This window comes from Panthera pardus, unplaced genomic scaffold (assembly GCF_024362965.1).
Source record: "Panthera pardus isolate Hobbes unplaced genomic scaffold, ASM2436296v1 HiC_scaffold_7, whole genome shotgun sequence".
Lineage (NCBI taxonomy): Eukaryota > Metazoa > Chordata > Mammalia > Carnivora > Felidae > Panthera > Panthera pardus.
The window spans coordinates 42,870,792-42,889,681 of NW_026527002.1; the positions used below are offsets into that span (position 1 = coordinate 42,870,792).

An 18,890-nucleotide genomic window follows, 5' to 3' on the forward strand; every position below is an offset into this window, starting at 1 on the left:
GAGCTAGTGGCTTCCTTTTTATAATTGTACATTGCTTTTTTTTTTTTAGATTATAAATTAAATTCAGAGTTCTGAATGTTGGTGGAGACATGCTTAGAGATCTGTAGTCAGTCACTTTAAAGTAAAATCACAAATTGAGTCCAGATAGGAGAACCAGAAGCAGGAGTGGAGCCAGCCCAAAGGGTCCATTATAATGGGGCCTACGTTGAAAGCAAGAATTCTCTCATACCTGCAGTGCATTTTAAAAGGATTTTCCAAGTAACAGTTAATATTTTAATGGCATCTGTTAACCTTCCAGGAAAACCTAGTTCTCTAGTTTGCAAGATTAAGGAAGCACGCCAAATGCATGTTGATACTTCAGTTTTTACTGACATATTTCATGACTGCATGGCTAAAGCCACAGAACAGTAGGCGCCTCTACTTTCTTTTCACAGTTTTATTTAGTCACTGCATCTGTCCTTTGTTGCTAAATACTTTTTCCTTGTCACTCAAACTGCTCCATCAAATTGGATCTTCAGTGGTCTGGCAGTTTTTGAATGACTTCTTGGAAGCTGTGAAACCCTGTTCCCTAATCAGGAAGATCTGGGCAAGTCTTCTGTTATGAGGAAAGATGGCACGTCTCTTCTAAGTGACACAACAGGATAATAGGACAATTGCACAACATCTTCAAAATTTTTCTCTGAAGACCAGTGATGTGTTTTGATGATGAACCAGTACTGTAAATTGAGAAGCATGGGAAATTTCCATATTCTTTGAGAGTGTTTTGTATAAAGGAGGAAAGAAAACAAGCTGACTTTTTATAGTTCTTGGTAGAGGTTACATTAACTATTTGTCAAAAGTTGGATTTTTGAAGATTCTTGGCTTCTAAGAACATTCTTCATGAACTGCCATTCTTTGTATGATGTCAATGAAGGTTGTTTAATAACATAACAAAATAGCTTTATAAAAAGATAAATATGTGTTTCATTAATCCCAGGGGGAGCTTCTGAAATGCATTTTCTTTATAAATAATTAGTGTCATTCTGTGAAACTCGTGACTTCTTAGGGTGGGAAGGGGGAAAAATCTATCTTTTCAAGCAGTTTGTGATTTAGTACCAGCTGGTCAAGTGAGTTGAAAAGCCTTCTGAGTCGTATGCCTTATTATTTTGAATGCCTTTTCTCTCTCTTGGGAAACTAGCTAACCTCTGCAGTCTTTCTTCCATGGCAAATGGCTCTAAAACTTTGATCTTCTCAAACCAGTTTGCCAGATGTAGCAGGTAGAGCCTGTATGACCTTTTGTGTGCCAATTCAACAGGGCTGATTGGAAACCATAAGTTAATCCTGTATGATGTTTTTTCTAGGCATTACAGCAGAAGTTCTCGTGGTGACCTCGTTCGAGGAACTGCAGAGAAGGGCCCCAGAAGCAAGAGGGAAGATTGTTGTGTATAATCAACCTTATGTCAACTACTCGAAGACAGTGCAGTACCGAGTCCAGGGGTCAGTGGAAGCTGCCAAAGTGGGGGCTGTGGCATCCCTGATTCGATCAGTGGCTTCCTTCTCCATCTACAGGTTGGTCACGATGTTCATTTGAAACCCTTTAAAAAAACCCGGAAGATTGAGAAAAACCCATGAAAGAGAAACCCGTATGAAATAAAAACAAACCATTCAAATGAAAATACTGATTTGTTTACGGAATTTTCCCTCATTCCATATTTGGTCACTTGTTTGTAATGTCTTCTTTGGCCTTTTCAGGATTCCAAGCATTGTTTGTACATTCCTTTAAAAACCTTTCCACATCCGTGATGACCCCATAACATTCCTTATATAACCAATATGTTATGTATTTTCATTGGAGGGAGAACTGAATTCACGTCTGTGTTTCATCAAAGATTCCTAGTGACTTCAGAGGAAGCTAGGACTTTTCCCATTGTTGCTAGAGAAGTGAAATAAAAATAAAGTGGGTAATGTGATGAGAGCTGTCTGTGGTGTAGTGGAAGGAGACTAGGGAGTAGAGGATCTTGGATACAGACCTCGCTCTGCCCCCAAACAAGTATGTGGCCTTAGGAATATTCTTAAACTCTGTGGGTCTTTGCATTCTCCTCTGTTAATCAGTGATGATGAAGAATAATAAATTTACAATATTACTTTTAGAATAAATGAGATAAACTTATGAAAGATACTTGATTATCTGTAAAGGTCTATGTAAGTGTTTGATGGTATTTAAGGACAACATAAGTTTTCCTTTTTCTTTGTATTTCTGATCGAGGTAATTGCAAGACCGTCAGTCTTAGGGTAAAATTCAGCCTTTCAGTGGATGAAAGTTCTGAAACTTGACCTGCAGACATTTGGCCTAGTTTAATAGTTACATATGGTCATGCCACACATTAAGGGTGAAATATTTGATGGGATAAACATGGATAAAAGAAGCACCATTTTAGTGTTGTAGCCTGGTCTCCCAAAGATAAAAAACAAAACAAAACAAAACAAAGCTTACGGAAACAATTGCAAATCGGGCTTATTTGGGTTTCAAGATCAGATCAGTATCTATTGTAAGGGAAAGCTTATTTATTCTGCACAATTTTTGTTTGGAGCTGGAGACACAGTTGCTTGATCTTAATTAGCACCCTACACCCTTGAAAATAATATAACTGATGAGACATCAGCAAATAGGAAACCAAGTCAAAAGAGAGTTGTCCAGAAGTGCAGAGAAAAGAGAAAAGGGACATTTTTCTTTAATGGGATAAGATATCTTCCCAGGGAGGAAGATGGGGCATGTTAAAACTACTTGTGAAATGTTTTATGAGAGAAAAACTAGTTCCACTCATGTTATAGTGCTAAAAATAATGTTCTTTGTAGGGTGCAAAGGTTTAGGGACTAGTCAAATAATCATTGGATCCTATTCTTTTGGATGGTTAATCTTCCCAGGAGGGAAGTCCTAAAATGGCTAGCTTACTTCCCAGAATACCTCAGTCACCCCTTAGAATAACAAGGGCCTCGGCAAGCTGTGGCCATTCATTATGATTTCACTGGTCATGAGATCTAAATTATGGAGCTATTGGGTGATTGCCAAAAATATTTATTTAAGAACTATTTATAAGACTAATAAACTCCAAGATGACTTAGTGTACTGCAGTATACTAGGGTTAATTGACATTTTTTTTCTGGTGTAATGACATCTGGAAACCCAGGCTATACCCTAGGAGCCCCAGAAAAATTTTGCCCGGCATAGGACATAGAAATGTATTGTTAGCCTTTAATATTTGGGATGAACAACTTATAGTGTATATTAAAAAGATGTTTTTCTTAATATTTCTAGTTCTAGACTGATTATCATCTTTTCATTGATTTTATAGCCAACCGTATTTCAATGGACTCTTGACTTTTGTAACTCCATCTTTTTGATATTTAAAAATACATAATAACATTGCCCTTTACCTAGTACTTTAGAATCTTTCACATATGTCATGTTACTCATTATGACAACTCAGTGGACCAAGCAGAAGGGGCATTATTATGCCCATTTTACAGATAGGGAAATAAAAGTTCAGAGAATTCGGCATATTAACATGTTTAAGTATTACATCCTGAAAAATAAAAACAAAATGAAACGAACTCTTTTTCCACTAATAGCTAATTGTTTCTTAGAGCTAATTTTCCTTAAAGAGTATTTTGTATTCCTGTCTCTAATTCTTCACCTGTCATTCACTCTGCAGACCATTTTAATCTGGCTTTTGCCAATACTGAAATGGAACTTGTTAAGGTCACAAATAGCGGCCTAGTTGTCAAATATAATGGACATTTTCAGGCCATCATCTTACTTAACCACTCTGAAACATTTGTCACTGTTGACTGCTTTCTAAATACCTCTTCTGTTTGGCTTCTGTGACTTCATTCTTACATTCTCTTTCTCTTTCTTGCTCTTACTCTTTCTCTCTTTCCCACTTACCCTCTTCCTTTTCGGTTTCCCTGACTTCTCACTCTGAACATTCTACCTGAGCAGTCCCATCGTGTTTGTGGCTTCAGCCACCATCTCCGCCTGTGACACTTTCCAAACCCACCTTTCCTTCCCATACTGTTGTCTGAGCACGGGGCCCATACATCCGATGACCTCCTGATCCTTCTTTTGGATGTTCCTTAGTTATCTCTTCAGTTTTCTTCAAAACTGAACTCACCTTTTTACCTCTTTATCCTGCATTTTCTACCTCAGGGAAGAGCATGTCATCTATTCCGCCTTCTAACTTAGATGGTTCTTGAGAACTTTTTTCCTCTTCCCTTATCCATCATTGCTGACAGTTACTATGCCTTCTAGGCTCTGCTCTTTATTAGTCATTTCAACAAATACATATTGAGTAGCCCCATTTCCCAACATGACTCCACATTCCAGTAGTCAGGAGTCACTGACACCTTCCCAATGCACCAGGTTTCCTCAGGATTTCATGACTTTGCGTATGCCTTCTCCCCTGTAACCTTCTATCCCTTTCCTCATTGTCTCAAACTGTCCTTTAAGATTCATCTTAAATGTTTCTTTTTCTGGGGAGCCCTCTCTGATATCTAGCTCCAGCCAGGGTGAGCCGCCTCTTTCCAGTATTTCCACATCGTTCTGTGCATACTCTATATCATAATGTCTTGGAGGTAGATGTGATTCATGCTTTGGGAGGGTACACTAACTGTTGTATCAACTTCAAATCTCAGTCACTTAACACAATAGGAGTTGATTTCATACTCACATAATAGTTCTAAGAGAGTGTTTAGCAGGTGGCCTTCTGCTCCTTTCCATCAACTCTAAGATCTCAGAGCCTTCTACAGGATCTTTTACATCCAGCTGGCAAATAAGAAGATAGAGAAAGTCGATAATCAAACAGGAGGTTTTCCATGGCCAGGTCTGGACACGGCCTACTTCACTTCTGTTCACATTTCACCGGTCATAATAAAGTCATGAGGCTGGGAGATGTGGTGTGTCTTTATGCCCTCAGTGACACGTAAACTGTCCAGTCCATCCTGATCACCTGACTCCACTGTACGTTCCAGAAAGACATGGGATATCTTTCTCTCTCTCTCTCCATGTAAATATATATATACACACACATATATATGTATATATGTATATATGTATTTACATTTCCAAATCCCCATCATCTAGTATTTTTGTTACATAATAGTCACTCAGGAACTGTTCTGTTGAGGGAATGAACTTGTTTGAGATTGTATAGTCAGTCATGGCAGGGCTTTCATAACAAGCCAGGTGACCAGATTGCAAATGCTCTCTGACCAAACTGTATAACCTTTGGATAGTAAATACAAAACAACTTGAATTTTTAGGGCACTTTGCTCTGCATTTAAGGAAAATATACAGGTGCCCAGCATGCCAGATTGTATCTTTTTTTCTGCCACAACTTTCATGAACAATGGTGTTTTGAGTTGCTAGTTGAATAAAACAGCTCCCTTCTCTCTGACAGATATTTCACCCTTAAGTTTTATGGGGGTGGTGATACTGGATTCTGTCTAGGAGTGGTGTAGAGGTCAGCAATACTAGAGAACAGAATAGAAATTGTAATTAGTTTCTGCCTGACTTCAAAATTAGAGAATCCTCTAAAATGCAGAACATGTGTTTTACCAGTTTGATTTGACATTTGTCAGTGCAGTTAACAATATTTGTTAGCCATTTTGGAAGTACAACAGTCACATGGTTACATGACATGTCCTTAAGAGACATCTGTAAAAAGTCCATTACTTGTTGCCTTCAATATCTCCAGGTTCATTGTTGTTATTTCTCTGCATTGCCATTGTCAATATCCTTGTGCTCAAATTTACTTTAAGGAGAAGAATTTTTTTTTTATTGATGCTTTATAATGACTCTTGTTCACATTAAGTATCAACTGGGACTCTCATTAGATCTTGATTAGTTTTTTTGTATGTAAAATACCTTTTGCCTTTGTCATAGGAGGATATTTTAAGGCTAAGTGTAATTGTTAATTTAAGTTCTGCAGAGGAACCATTTGTCTTACGTTATTTTTCAAATTAATTATTTTCTTAGTAAATATTTATCGAGAGCTTAACAGTTGCTCTGAAATTGCCAAGCAGTAGGGTTATTAAAATGAATTAGGCATGTTTTTTGTTGCCCCTCAGAAATATTCTACCTGGCTAAAAGAGAAGAAGGTAAGCTTAAAATATAATTGACTAATGTAATCTATTTTATATTTAGTGCTAAATGAATGGGGGAAAGGAATGAAAGAAAGAAATGAACATTTATTTGGCACCTACTTTGTATATCTTTGTGCATCTCTGAAGACTTAGTTTGTTGCGATGAATTCTTTATGCAACCCAATGGAGGCAGATAATTGGTATGTCTCTTTTATTGAAAGAGAAACAGGTTTAGAATGGTTAAATAATCAAGTTACACAGGTAATGAAAGAACAAGGATTCATACTTAGAGTCTCTGGCTCTGAATTCCATGCATTTTGAATTATACCAAGCAACTCGAAGAGCTAATGCTTTGGAGTCTAAAAGAGGTAGCAGAAGTCTGATTAGGGCTGCTTCATTGAGGATGTGTATTTGGGGTATACTCAACGACAAAGTTGAACTTAAATAAGAAAGGGAAGTGGAAAGACATTCTATACATGATCAAGGCAAGGAGGTGGGAATGCTTGATGAACTTGGGTAATACACAAGTAGACCAGTGTGGCTGGAGCCAGAGGTTTCATTGGAGGTTAGAGAAATGTGATTAGGGGGTGAGTGGAAGAGACCTGGTTATGAAGAATCCAGAATACCAGATTGGGGAGTTTTAGGTTTTATGTAGAGGAAATGGAGAATCATTGAATGTGATCGAGTTGGGGGCCGATGTTTTATAGCAATATTTCTCTAAAGTTAGTCTCTGGAACACCTCAGTCTCACCTGGGAGCTTGTTGATATGAAATTATCAGGCCCCACCTGAGAACCCTTAAATTAAAAATGCTTAGGGGTGGGGCTTATGGTTTAACTAGCTCTCCAGGTGATTCTGATGCATGTTAAAATTTGGGAGCTGCTGTTTCAGAATGGTGACTACATGGCCTGCTATGAAAAGGAAATAGAGGTTAGTGCTCTAATAATGCCGATGTGAAATAATGAGGGCAGAGATGATGGCAGTGGGAATGGACAGCAAGAGACAGCAAGGAGGGATAGCATGAAAAAATGATCAGTACTTGGTTGTATTTGAAGGGGAGGGGGCAGGAGGAAGGGTCAAAGTTTACGGTAAGGCAAGGACCAAAAGTCATGGGATGAATCTGTGTTCAGTTCAGCACAGTATTTGAAAGTCATGAGATTTACATAAAAAATAGGAGTTTGTGGTTTTTAGGGAAAAACCGAATCTGGCAACATCTAGTATCTCCCATAAGGCAGACCAGCTGAGTGGATAAGCCACCAAGTCCTTTTAGTTAATGGGATGTACCCTCTTCAGTCTTTCATAGCTCCCCAGTTTCCCTACACCCAGCCTGGCGACTGGAGGAGAGGGAGAGGGAGGAGAGGAGAGGGAACTGATTGTAGGCAACATGAGCAGCTTGGGTTTTAGACATTATGAGTTTGAGGCAACTGTGAGAAGTTGCGTTAACCTGGTTTTCATATTTTGTGAAAAAAAAACAGGTAAGCATTTCCATTTCTCAATTATCTCCTTTTTGGATCACCCAAGGCAATTTAAAATTCTAGGCTGGCTTCCTTGCAATGCAGTACACCTGGGGACTCCCGCCTCCTGCCTTCTCTACATGCGAGCTCAAGAATGCAAAATGAGTTTCATATTAGCCCGAGTAAAATACAATTCAGAAAGTAACTCTACTGAGGCCAAACTGTCTGTTGTACTCCCATTGCCAAATACACATTTTTTTCCTCGTTATTTTCTCCATTGCCCCAGATAATTGAACACAGACTATAAGTTTTAATCGGCTAAGGAAGCAAAAGGCTTTCCCTCCACTCTCCTGTGAAAATGGCATCACTACACTGGGTGAGAATTCATGGAGGCGGCAATGGCTTGTTGATCGAACTTGCTTTGTGAATTCTCTTGGTTTATGTTTTATATCACTTGGCCTTCGCGTGCCATATTGATAAGAAAAGTGAAGAGGAGGAGGAATAGCAGCAATCCAGTGTGAAGATGACTGAGATCTGATTGAATATTCAGCTGGAGAGAGAGATGAGTGAATCCAGGTGATGTGTTTGGAGCATCAGAGAGGGAGAATGTTATACCATCTGGTGAGAGAGCTGCGAAAAAGTCTATAAATCACTCCTTATAATGATACTTAATTAATACAGAGTCGATAAATGACATAATTTGAAGCTCCAGTTGGGCTACATCGTAGAGTTAAATAGCTGCAGAGAGGGCTCTGATTAAAGCCATTACAATTTATAAAACATTCTTCATCTTAAAGCATCTTGATGAGATTTAACATGAACATTTTTGTAATCAGAGGGCCAGCTTAAAACATTCAGAGCAGAGGTGAAATGTCTTAAGAGGTCTGTTTTGGATGATTTTTGAAAGCCAGTTACTCCCAGGGAGTAAAAAAGCTTGTCCCCCACCCCCACCACCCATTGCTTTTTTAATGGGAGAAAATTAATGCTGCTACTTCACACTTAGACCATCTTGGATTTTTGATGTCCTGGTGGTTTGGTTCTTTGGCGTGACCTTAGCATAATTAGCTATCAAGCTTGATTTAAATTGTTGTGATATCATTGCAATTTCGGGGGGCATATGTGCCTGCTGGTGATTACAAAATAAGGAGGATACCACCGTGACTCAAATCTGTGCAACTGGGCCAGCCTCCATTAGTAGGTTCTTTTCCTGCCTTACATTGTTTTTGCTTAATTCACTCTGAGGCTCATAACAGATGCACAGTAATCAAGCAGAATGCCAATTCTCATCATTTATGCAGGTGGAGGGCCACTGTGCTCCCGAGGGGGGAAACCAGAGAAGACCCACACTGAACACAACATTTTTTTTTCCTTCTCATCATCCCTTTCTTTTCCCTCTCTCTGCTTTTGAAAGGCCGATTCTTTTCAGAAGGCCTTTGTTAGAAATTCCAAAATGTTCTTTAATCACCGAAATCTTATTATTGCTTCAGGTAGTGTGACAGGCGTACTACCTCATAATGGATAGAATCAGGCAGTGACTCTGGAGCCCCACTTCTGGAGTAGTGGTGCCTGGGTCTTTGTTCAGCCACTTGCCACATGTGTGACCTTGGCAAACTGTGTATACACTCTGTGCCTCAGTTTCATCCGTCAAGTGGGGGAATTAATTATACCTTCTTCCTGGTGTTTTGTGAGCTTTTAAATGAGATATTAGTATTGCCTGACACATAGTTTTACATACATGTAAAGTGCTATTGTTATAGAGTCTTGTTAAATGATGACTGGATGTACTCATTGACTAAAGGAGGAAGGAAAGGAGGGAAGTGTGGAGCGACGGAGGGAAGGAGGAAGAAAAGAGAAGAAGGAAGAAAGAAAGGAGGGCGGAGAAAAAAAGAATGTAGTTGATCCCATATCACTGTTGTCACTGCAGCACTCTGCAACCCTAACACCAGATTGTCACTTGGCTCTCCACCTGTTTAGTTTGTCCAAACTCTGTCTTATGTGTTTGCTAGTCTGCTTCTCTCTCTGAATTGGAAGTTCTCCTGGGGACGTACTGTGTGCCTTATTCATGTCAGCGTCCCCGGAGCCAGGCTCAATGCCTGGCACACAGTAGTGCTGGAATGAATGAATGAAGAGTTAGAGGCAGCCTAGCCTATCTGGTTCGCTAACACGTAAATTCAAGGTGTCACCATTTCACATTGATAGAAGTTGAATAATACTATAGGTGAGGTGACTAACCTTTTGAATTGCCACTTATCAAAAATAGAATCTCTGGCGTCTGAGAGGAGACTATATAGTTATGTAAATTTTGGTAAAGTATTGCAAACTGCATATTACTATGGTGCTTTGTGAGGCTGCTATAATTAATGGTCTGTTTGCATTCCTGGTACTGACTGTCATCTTTCGTCTGCTCATAACCTTGATATAAAAATTTGTTCTCGGCTGCTATTTTGCATTCATAATTTTAAAATGTATATAAACGTTCACCTTCTATCTTCCAGCTTTCTGATTATTGAAAGCACAAGCTTAAGAATCATACCACCGTGGCATGTTTTTCTGAATCTCTAGTGGTAAAAAGAAATTAATGCATTTGGAATTCAGGTTTCAGGATTATGACAATGTTGTTTGCTTATGCAGTGCCCTTTGAAAAATGTCTAGTGTAGCATATGAACCAAAAGAATCCCGAGTAGCCTCAAGTCAGTCTTTTACTATTGCAGGTGCCTTTGTTCTCTTCTTCTCTCATGAAAGCTAAAGTCAACTCTTAAAATCCTCTTGCTTCCATTGGCTTCTTTAGCTTTCTGGAGAAAGTGCCAACCAGAAGGGTCTACTAGGGAAATTTTGAAGGCTAACAAATACAACAATATATAGACTGGGATTTGGAGTCTGACAGACCTGGATTCAAATGCAGATTCTGCCACTTAGAGATGGTGTCACCCCCCAGCCTTATGTTTAATACTTAACCACGCTGAGCCTGTTTCCTCCTCTGTAACATGGGGAGAATACTGTTTACCTCTAGCGTTGTTGACAGAATGAAATGAGATTGAGCACTAGACATGGAACCTGACACATGGGAAGCAATCAGTGAATTATAACTGACATATTATTTTGATCATGGTCACTGTCGTCATTAACATCATTAGGTCATGACAGGACTGAGCAGGTAGCTTGATCCGAACTGACTTATCTTAAAAGGCAACGGTTCCAGAACTCTCCACATTGTGGGCTCCAGAGACCTTGGTTCTGATTATCTTCTGATTTCAGGAACTACTCTTGTAGTCTCCTTCAGTCTTTGGCTTAAAACTCTGCTGTTTGTCTTTTCTCTCTTCTCTGGCCTCACACTGAATACTCGATACAGTTCTTTGTGTGTAAGTGTTAAAGATGTGGTAACTCAGACCAGTGATCAGTGACCAGCTAATGGAGATGTAGTAAGTTTCTATTTTAAATGCTTTCCAGGCTATTTTCCACCTCAGGGTCTTTGCACTCATTGACCCCTTTGTCTAGGGAATTCTGTTTCCCCAGCTTTTTATATAGTTGACTCTCTTTCAACCTTCAGACCTCAACTGAGAGTTTTGTTTTGTTTTGTTTTGTTTCCTGAAAGGGCTTTCCTGACTGTCCCAAGTAGAGTAGTATTTTCCCTCAAATTCTCTTACCTAGTACCTCTTCTGTATGCTCAGAATCTTGATAACATTTGGTGATTTTCATATAACTACCTATTACTTGTGTATCTCTCCATGAGAATATAAACTCCATGAGGACTAGACTATATCCTTCTTCTCTTTTTTGATATAATTTATTATATTTTATATATAATATAATGTAATTTATTATATATAATTTATTATAATATATATTTATTATTATAAATTGGTTTCCATAAAACACCCAGTGCTCATCCCAACAAGTGCTCTCCTCAGTGCCCATCACCCACTTTCCCGTCTCCACCACCCCCCATCAACCCTCAGTTTGTTCTCAGTATTTAAGAGTCTCTTATCATTTGCCTGCCTCCCTGCCTCTCTGTAACTCTTTTTTCCCCCCTTCCCCTCCCCCATGGTCTTCTTGAGAAATAGACTATATCCTTCTTCTGCACCATTGTATTCTCAGTACACAGGAGATTGCCTGGCACATGGCAGGTACTCACAAGATATTCGTAGAGTGAGTAGCTATTTAAAAAAATCATCTAAGATCAAAAAATAGAGAACCAACCAGAATCAGATACACACTGAATCATGTCTGTTTTCTGAAGCCACATTCTAAAGTATCACATACTTTTTTTCCCAACTTTTTCTTTTTTTGGAAAAATATCAGTTTATGGTAAAAATTGAAAGAATATTAAATGACTCATAAGCTCTTTATAAGAAATTGCCTAACTTTTTCCAGAGAGGTGGTACCATTTTACATTCCCACTAGCCCTGTGTAAAATTTCAGCCTGCTCCACATTCTCACCAAAATTTGGTGTTGTCAGTCTGTTTAATTTTAGCCATTCTGGTGGGCGTGTATTGGTAGCTCATTGAAATGTTGATTTTCATTTCCCTTATGACTAATGATGTTGAGCACTCTTTCACGTGCTGATTGGTCATTTCAGAATCCTCCTTTGTGAAGAGTTTGTTCAAGTCTTTTACCCTTTTTATAACTGGATTGTTTTTAAATTGTTGACTAGTAGGACTTTTTCACTTATTCTAGATACAGGTGTATTGCCAGATATATGTTTTGCAAATATTTTCTCCCAGTTGATGTCTTGCCTATTCTTTGTTTTTATTGTTGTTGGTTTTGTTTTGCTTTGTTCTTTGGCTTAACAGTGTCTTTTGATGAGGAAAGTTTTGAAATTAATGAATTCTAATGTATCCATTTTTATTTGCATTCTGTGTTCACTCACATACCCTTCTTCAACATTCATTATTTAATATTTTGCCACATTTGCTCTCTTTCTCCTTTTCTGAATCACTTGAAAGTGACGTGTGTACAGCCATGAAGACACCTTACCCAGAAATACATTAGCATGTATTTCATACGAACAAGAACCTTCTCTTATAATGCAGCAGCAACATTATCATACCTGTGAAATCTCCATTGTTACACAATGCATGTTGGCCCATTGTTCCTCACTCTCAATAATGTCCCTGCTTCCCCCCACCCCCTCCCCACCTCAGAATCCGATCAAGGACATCCTTTACATTTAGTTGTCATGTATCTTTAGTCTCCTTTAATCTGGAACTCTTGCCTAGCCTTCATAATACTTTATTACACTGGCATTTTTGAAGAGTACAGGCAGCTGTTTTGCACAATGTCCCTAGTTTGGGATTGTTATTTCCTCATTATTAGATTCAGATTAAATATTTTTGGCAACAATTCTCTATGGATAATGTTGCATCCCTTGTATTGCATTGCATAAGGAAGCAAATAATGTCAGTTTTCTTTATTAGTGAGGCTAAGTTGATCACTTGTCTAAGGCAGTATCTCTGGATTTCTTCACTGGAAAGGTACTTTTCACATCTGTAGAGGGAATACCTTGTAATCATGGTGAGTTGATTTGAGACTTTGTGAATCTTAAGTTCCCTGATAAAATTTCACCCAATGAAAATTTAGCGTATGTTTTTGTTAAAATTTTTTAAAGTTTATTTATTTATTTTGAGAGAGATAGAGTGAGCAGGGGAGGGGCAGAGAGAGAGGGAGAGAGAGAGGATCCCAAGCAGGTTGTACACTGTCAGCACAGAGTCCAATGCAGGGCTTGAATTCACAAACTGCGAGATCCTGACCTGAGCTGAAACCAAGAGTCAGACACTTAACGGAAGGAGACACCCAGGCGTCCCTGGCATATGTTAATGATTCTTGCCTGAATCAGTCATTACACTGCTGGTTGCAAATGTTTTCCTAATTCAGTTATTCCTCTCACATTTATTAACTGGCCTGCTTTTGTAAAGAGGAGCCTCCACCTTTTTCCCCTTCTCATTGTTTCTGAGAATCACTCCATGGATTTTTAAAAGTGTATGCATTAAAATTCATTACAGTCATTATTCTTTTTGACAAAGCATCAACAATTTCAAAGTGCTTAATAAATGTCAAAGTTAATATTTTACGATAAGCTTGAATATTTGAAGCATTGGAAGGAATTCACTTTTTTATATCCAAAGGAACCCAAACTATCTCAGATAAGTCAACTGATTAGCGGGGTGTAATCAATACCATTTCCTCTGAACTTTCTCATTAACAGCATGAGCTGTGGAGTAAGAACTCCTGAAGTTATTTTTAGAGTTTACCATTACCAGTATATACCATATGCAAATGAAGATCCTTCACCCCATACATAATTGCTGTTAATTGTTAAAATAAATGAGCAAAAATCTTAAATCCAGCGACTGCTCCTGATTTTCTCTAGATTTTTTTTCCCCCTTTTTTTTGCCATGCAGAGCTGATGTTGAGGAGTGTGTTTTCAAAGAACCCTTTCCAGGAGAAATAAGTGTCCCAGTGTGGGTTTGCAGAAGCCTACAAGGATGCTTCTTTGAGGGGAGTTTACCTAATTTCTGTGGTGAAGAACAGAAAGCTGTAAATTATGCACCCACTCCAACCCCCCCATATCATCAGTGGTTGGGAAAGGGTAGCCAGCCTTGGCCAGCAGGTCAACGGTAATAGTTTAAAAGCTGAATGAATGTCTGTTGCTGCACTGGTTGACTGCTCCATAAATTACATATTTAACATTTAGGAGAATTTAATTTTTAACATTTCCAATTTCATTCATTCAATAAGCGTTTTTTTAATGTTTGTTTATTTTTGAGAGAGAGAGCACTCATGCACGCAAGCCCGCCAGCCAGGGAGGGGCAGAGAGAGAAGGGGACAGAGGATGGGAAGCAGGCTCTCAGGCAGGTTCCAGCTCACCAACCTTGAGATCAAGACCTGAACCAAAGTTGGACACTTAAATGACTGAGCCACCCAGGCACCCCACAATACGCATTTATTAAGCATCTTTTGTATACCAGGCCAGGGGAGGACCTAAGTTTTGTAGGACTAGGCTCTCATGTAATTTTGGGGCCTCTTTAAGAATAAGAATACAAAGTTGCAAATAAAAATTTAGATATAAATCAACATTTACTTAGAATAACAAAGAAATTATAACAAATTACAAATTTAAGAAAGCTGCCAAATACTACAAACATTACAAAATTCGGTAAAATATAATGTTTTTATTAAATACCTGTCAAGCTTCCATATTTTTCCTATGTTTTTTGCTTGCCTACTCTTTGATTGCTTTTATGTGACAATGCTTTTGTGTTATGTTTTGCAAAGAGAGAATAAAAAGAGAATTCAGTCTTTCCTCCAGCATGGTTGATAAAAATGTAGTTTTTATTATTGATAGTTTGGTAAAATTTATTTCAGGTTTACAGCTTTTTATTGGTAATATATACATTTTTAGGATTGTTATCAAATTTTGGAAAGCTGCTATTAAGTTTCTTCCATGTACGAGCATTAAGATTTCAGGACATTTTCCCTTTTCTTGTATAGTGACAATGAGTTGACAACATTTGAACGAGTTTGTTGTCTATTTCCTCTTTAGTGACATAACTTTTTGTTATCTTTACATTTGTCAGTATTTTGTGTCAAATCAATAAGAAATTTCAGTCTTTTTTGAAGGTGATTTACTCTTCACTATTTGTATTCCTAAATAATCTAAGAGGCTATTTGTCACGAATGCTCGAAGTACATCTCTTTCTCTCAATAAATCATGGTTTTTGTATGTTTTATGTCTGGTATTGACAGACTTGGTTAGGACAAATATGTTATATATCCTAACATGAGATCCAGTAGGTTGGCACACATAAATCATGTGACCTCATACATAACTGCACTCACTGTTTGTAGTATAACTACAGGTTTGCCCCCTACAAACAGAAATTCTGCTAAATTCCATTTTACCTGACTTCCTTAAAAAGGAAAAATAAAATATAAAATTAGAAGTTGTGTTCCTATTGGGCTTGCTACTGTCAGCACAGAGCCTGCTTTGGGTCCTCCGTCACTATCTCCCTCTCTGCCCCTACCCTGCTCACGCTCACTCTCTCAAAAACAAATAAAACATAAAAAAAAAAAAAGAAGTTGTGTTCATAACATGCTCTGAATTACTGACTCTCTTCTTGACAGGAGAGTACTTCCGTTTTAAGTAAGCATAGACGAGAATTGACTCATTCATTTGCAGTTTTACAATTTGATAAACTGGAAGAATTTTTCTAGCAACTAGCATCTGGATCTCTACCACTCTCTCCCTACTTTCATTGCCAGGTGTTGCAGGATACATTCTTAGCACAAGATGGCCTCTGGCCCTGCCCCTTTGTATTATGACACCAGTAGTCCCAGGAGCCATTTCAGGATGGAAATGAAACTGTGAATTGGGTAAATACGTCCCCATAAACTCAAACTAATACAACCCCAAATCAACTTCCTCTTGGCTGGATCCTCAGAATGCCTGAGGTTCCATCCAGTGTTGTCCATGTGATGGGAGGTGTGACATAAAGGAAGTCAGAGTGGATTACAAGGGTTGACACCTGTCAAGTGCATAGACCAGTGCTGAGCTCCTAGTCAGGTGTCCGCATATGAAGCTAACACCATCCTCTCCCTCCCCCGCCTCCTCCTCTTCTTCCTCCTCCTCGCTGCTATACATATTTTAGTGGACTTTTCAGTTTTTAGTGGTTTTGGAATTCTTATAAGCAGCTTCTTCCTATTTCTACTTCCTTTTCCTTTTAGAATCCAGATTTCAAAAATGTTAGAGCTGGATGAGCCCTTAGAGAACATCTGCTCCCCTCCTTCATTTTACAGGTGAGGAATTTGGGGCTGAGATCACTTAGCTAGTTAATGGCAAAATAAGGACACTTGTCTTTTATTATTATTTTTTTAAAGTTTATTTATTTTTGCCTGGGGGGCTCAGCATCTGACTTTGGCTCGGGTCATGAGCCCATGGCTTGTGAGTTGGAGCCCTATGTCGGGCTCTGTGCTGACAGCTCAGACCCAGGAGCCTGCTTTGGATTCTGTGTCTTCCTCTCTCTCTCTCTGCCCTCCCCCGCTCTCACTCTGTCTCTGTCTCTCTCTGAAAAATAAATAAAACATTAGAAAAATTAAAAAAAATTTTTTTTAACGTTTATTCATTTTTGAGAGGCAGAGTGTGTGAGTAGGGGAGGGGCAGAGAGAGAGACACACACAGAATCGGAAGCAGGCTCCAGGCTCTGAGCTGTCAGCACAGAGCCTGATGTGGGGCTTGAACTCACAGAGTGTGAGATCATGACCTGAGCTGAAGTCAGATCCTTAACTGACTGCGCCACCCAGGCACCCCTAAAAAAATTGTTTTTTATTTATTTTTGCGAGAGAGAGAGAGAGAACAGGAGCAGAGGAAGGACAGAGAGTAAGGGAAAGAAAGAATCTCAAGCAGGCTCCACATTGTCAGCATGGAGCCCAACACAGGGCTCGAACCCACAAACTGTGAGATCATGACCTGAGCTGAAATTGAATTGGATGCTTAACCTACTGAACCACCCAGAAACTCCAGGACACATGTCTTTAGCTTCTGATACCATGTTTCCTTTCTTTCAAGTCTCCTAGGCAGATCTCTGTCAGAGTACCCCCAGCCTCCAGGGATTACCAGTACATTGATTTAGGCATGCATTGATTTTTAATCTTTGTGGGGTTCCTCCTCCCACCCACCCCAATTGATATTTTTAAGAGTCAGGATACCCAATGTGCTTCTAAAATGCTACATAATAGTGTTGCTTTGCCCATTTTGATAGGACTTTTAGCAAAGGGAACCGCATCATGAACACTCTCACAGGAAATGAAAACTCACCTTGTGAAGAGGAAAGCTTTCCATAGGCCTTGTGTTTTCCTTTCCTCAGCAGGGGAAGAGCCTATTTGTCAGCTGCCTGGCCTTCCTCTGGTGCTTGGTTTTTAATCTCCAGGGAGGCGAGGCCGACAAAATGTCATCCCTTCTCCTGCTAAGGAAAGAAGCTGTGAAATAGATCTTCACTGCTTACATGCTTCACGTTGCCTAGCACCAGCTGTATCCATAACACCATGGTGTATTTAAAATACTTCTCCATTGGAATATTTTCTTAAAGGGATTCTGATGCTCAGAAATACCCCAATGAGGCATTGTGATATTATACTGATTTTTATCTTAATTGGAATAATTTCCCTGAGGAAGCTTAAGTTTATGGACATATGCCTATATATTGCTCATTACTGATCTGGATTTTCTGCTATAAATTCTAGGGATCTCTTATTAGGAGAGAGGAAGAGAAAAGAGCTAATGTATATCCAACAGCTTTTACGTATGTGCGCTATTTATCATCTTAATTGAAACTTAACAAGAGCCTTGGGAGGCAGGAGATTTAGACACATTTTACATTTGAGTAACTTGATTAGGACTGTACCATAGGACATTTTGAGAAAGGTTTTTTGTTTTTTGATTTTCTGTTTTCCAATTTAAGAACTAACAGTCCTGATATAATTGAACTAAAAATAAAGAAAAAATACGTAGCTAAGGATTTCATAAGATCATGTTACTAAAGGTTGCAAAAGAGAACAGTGTGTTCCACTTGAGACCAGGCTGAGAGAATAAAAGGCAGAGAACTACCAACCAATATCCGAACACTGGCAGTAATGGCGTCAGCAAGGCCTCCATAGGCTTGGACCGTCTGCTTTGGAAGTGGGATTTTGAAAGACATCTTGGTTGTATTTCTGTGAGGCACATTTGTTTCCTATGCTTCCCTCTTGTCTCCTTCCTCCTTCTCTTTATTCAGTACCTTCTTGTGCAAATAACAGTTTCTAAATTAGATTCCCTGTTACCTTACAACTTGAAAGGCAAAGGCACAGACAGTATCCTCCTGGCAACTATTTATGATATCTTTCCCTTCCAGAGATTTGCCCTGTGGCAGCTTCAATCCATTATCATCACTTCTTTTGCCCATTTTGGCAGTTCCCCAAGACCTAGCGAGGGAAAAACAGATCTGCAGATATGCAAACCTCAAAATCAAGACTTAGTTAATGAAATCACTCCTCCACTTGCCCTTGCCTGTTACTGAATCCTGCTCCAGATGGGATGGAAAAAGAGCATTGGTCATGCTGTCAAAAGCAGATCAGATTTCTCCACTGCTATTTCTTCCTTTCTTAACTAAAAACAAAACAAAGCATGACACAAAAGGAACAGACCAAAAAAAAAAAAAAAAAAAAAAAGACACAAGGTGAGAGCGAAGGTAGTTTGTACTGTTTTCGTATTTCATATATTCAATCACATTTCTCTTAGCAAATATGACTGGAAATGGCCCTTTTTCCTTCTTTTCCCACCTTCTGGC

General features: G+C 38.9%; 1 protein-coding gene and 1 long non-coding RNA gene across 7 annotated transcripts in view; one reads left to right on the plus strand and one right to left on the minus strand.

Moving 5' to 3' along the window:
• Positions 1–18,890, plus strand: part of CPQ (carboxypeptidase Q) — a 545,816-nt gene that overhangs the window by 151,056 nt on the left and 375,870 nt on the right. For all 6 annotated transcript variants that reach the window (XM_053896083.1, XM_053896085.1, XM_053896084.1 and 3 more), the window contains exon 3: positions 1,341–1,548. In XM_053896083.1, coding sequence (XP_053752058.1) covers positions 1,341–1,548 — 208 coding nt within the window. The remainder of the gene's footprint in view (positions 1–1,340; positions 1,549–18,890) is intronic.
• On the minus strand, positions 1,464–17,516 carry LOC109278048 (uncharacterized). Its single transcript, XR_002085479.2, has 3 exons — positions 17,384–17,516; positions 4,707–4,801; positions 1,464–1,574 (listed from the first exon to the last, which is right to left on the minus strand). It is a non-coding gene; the product is annotated as an uncharacterized LOC109278048 (long non-coding RNA).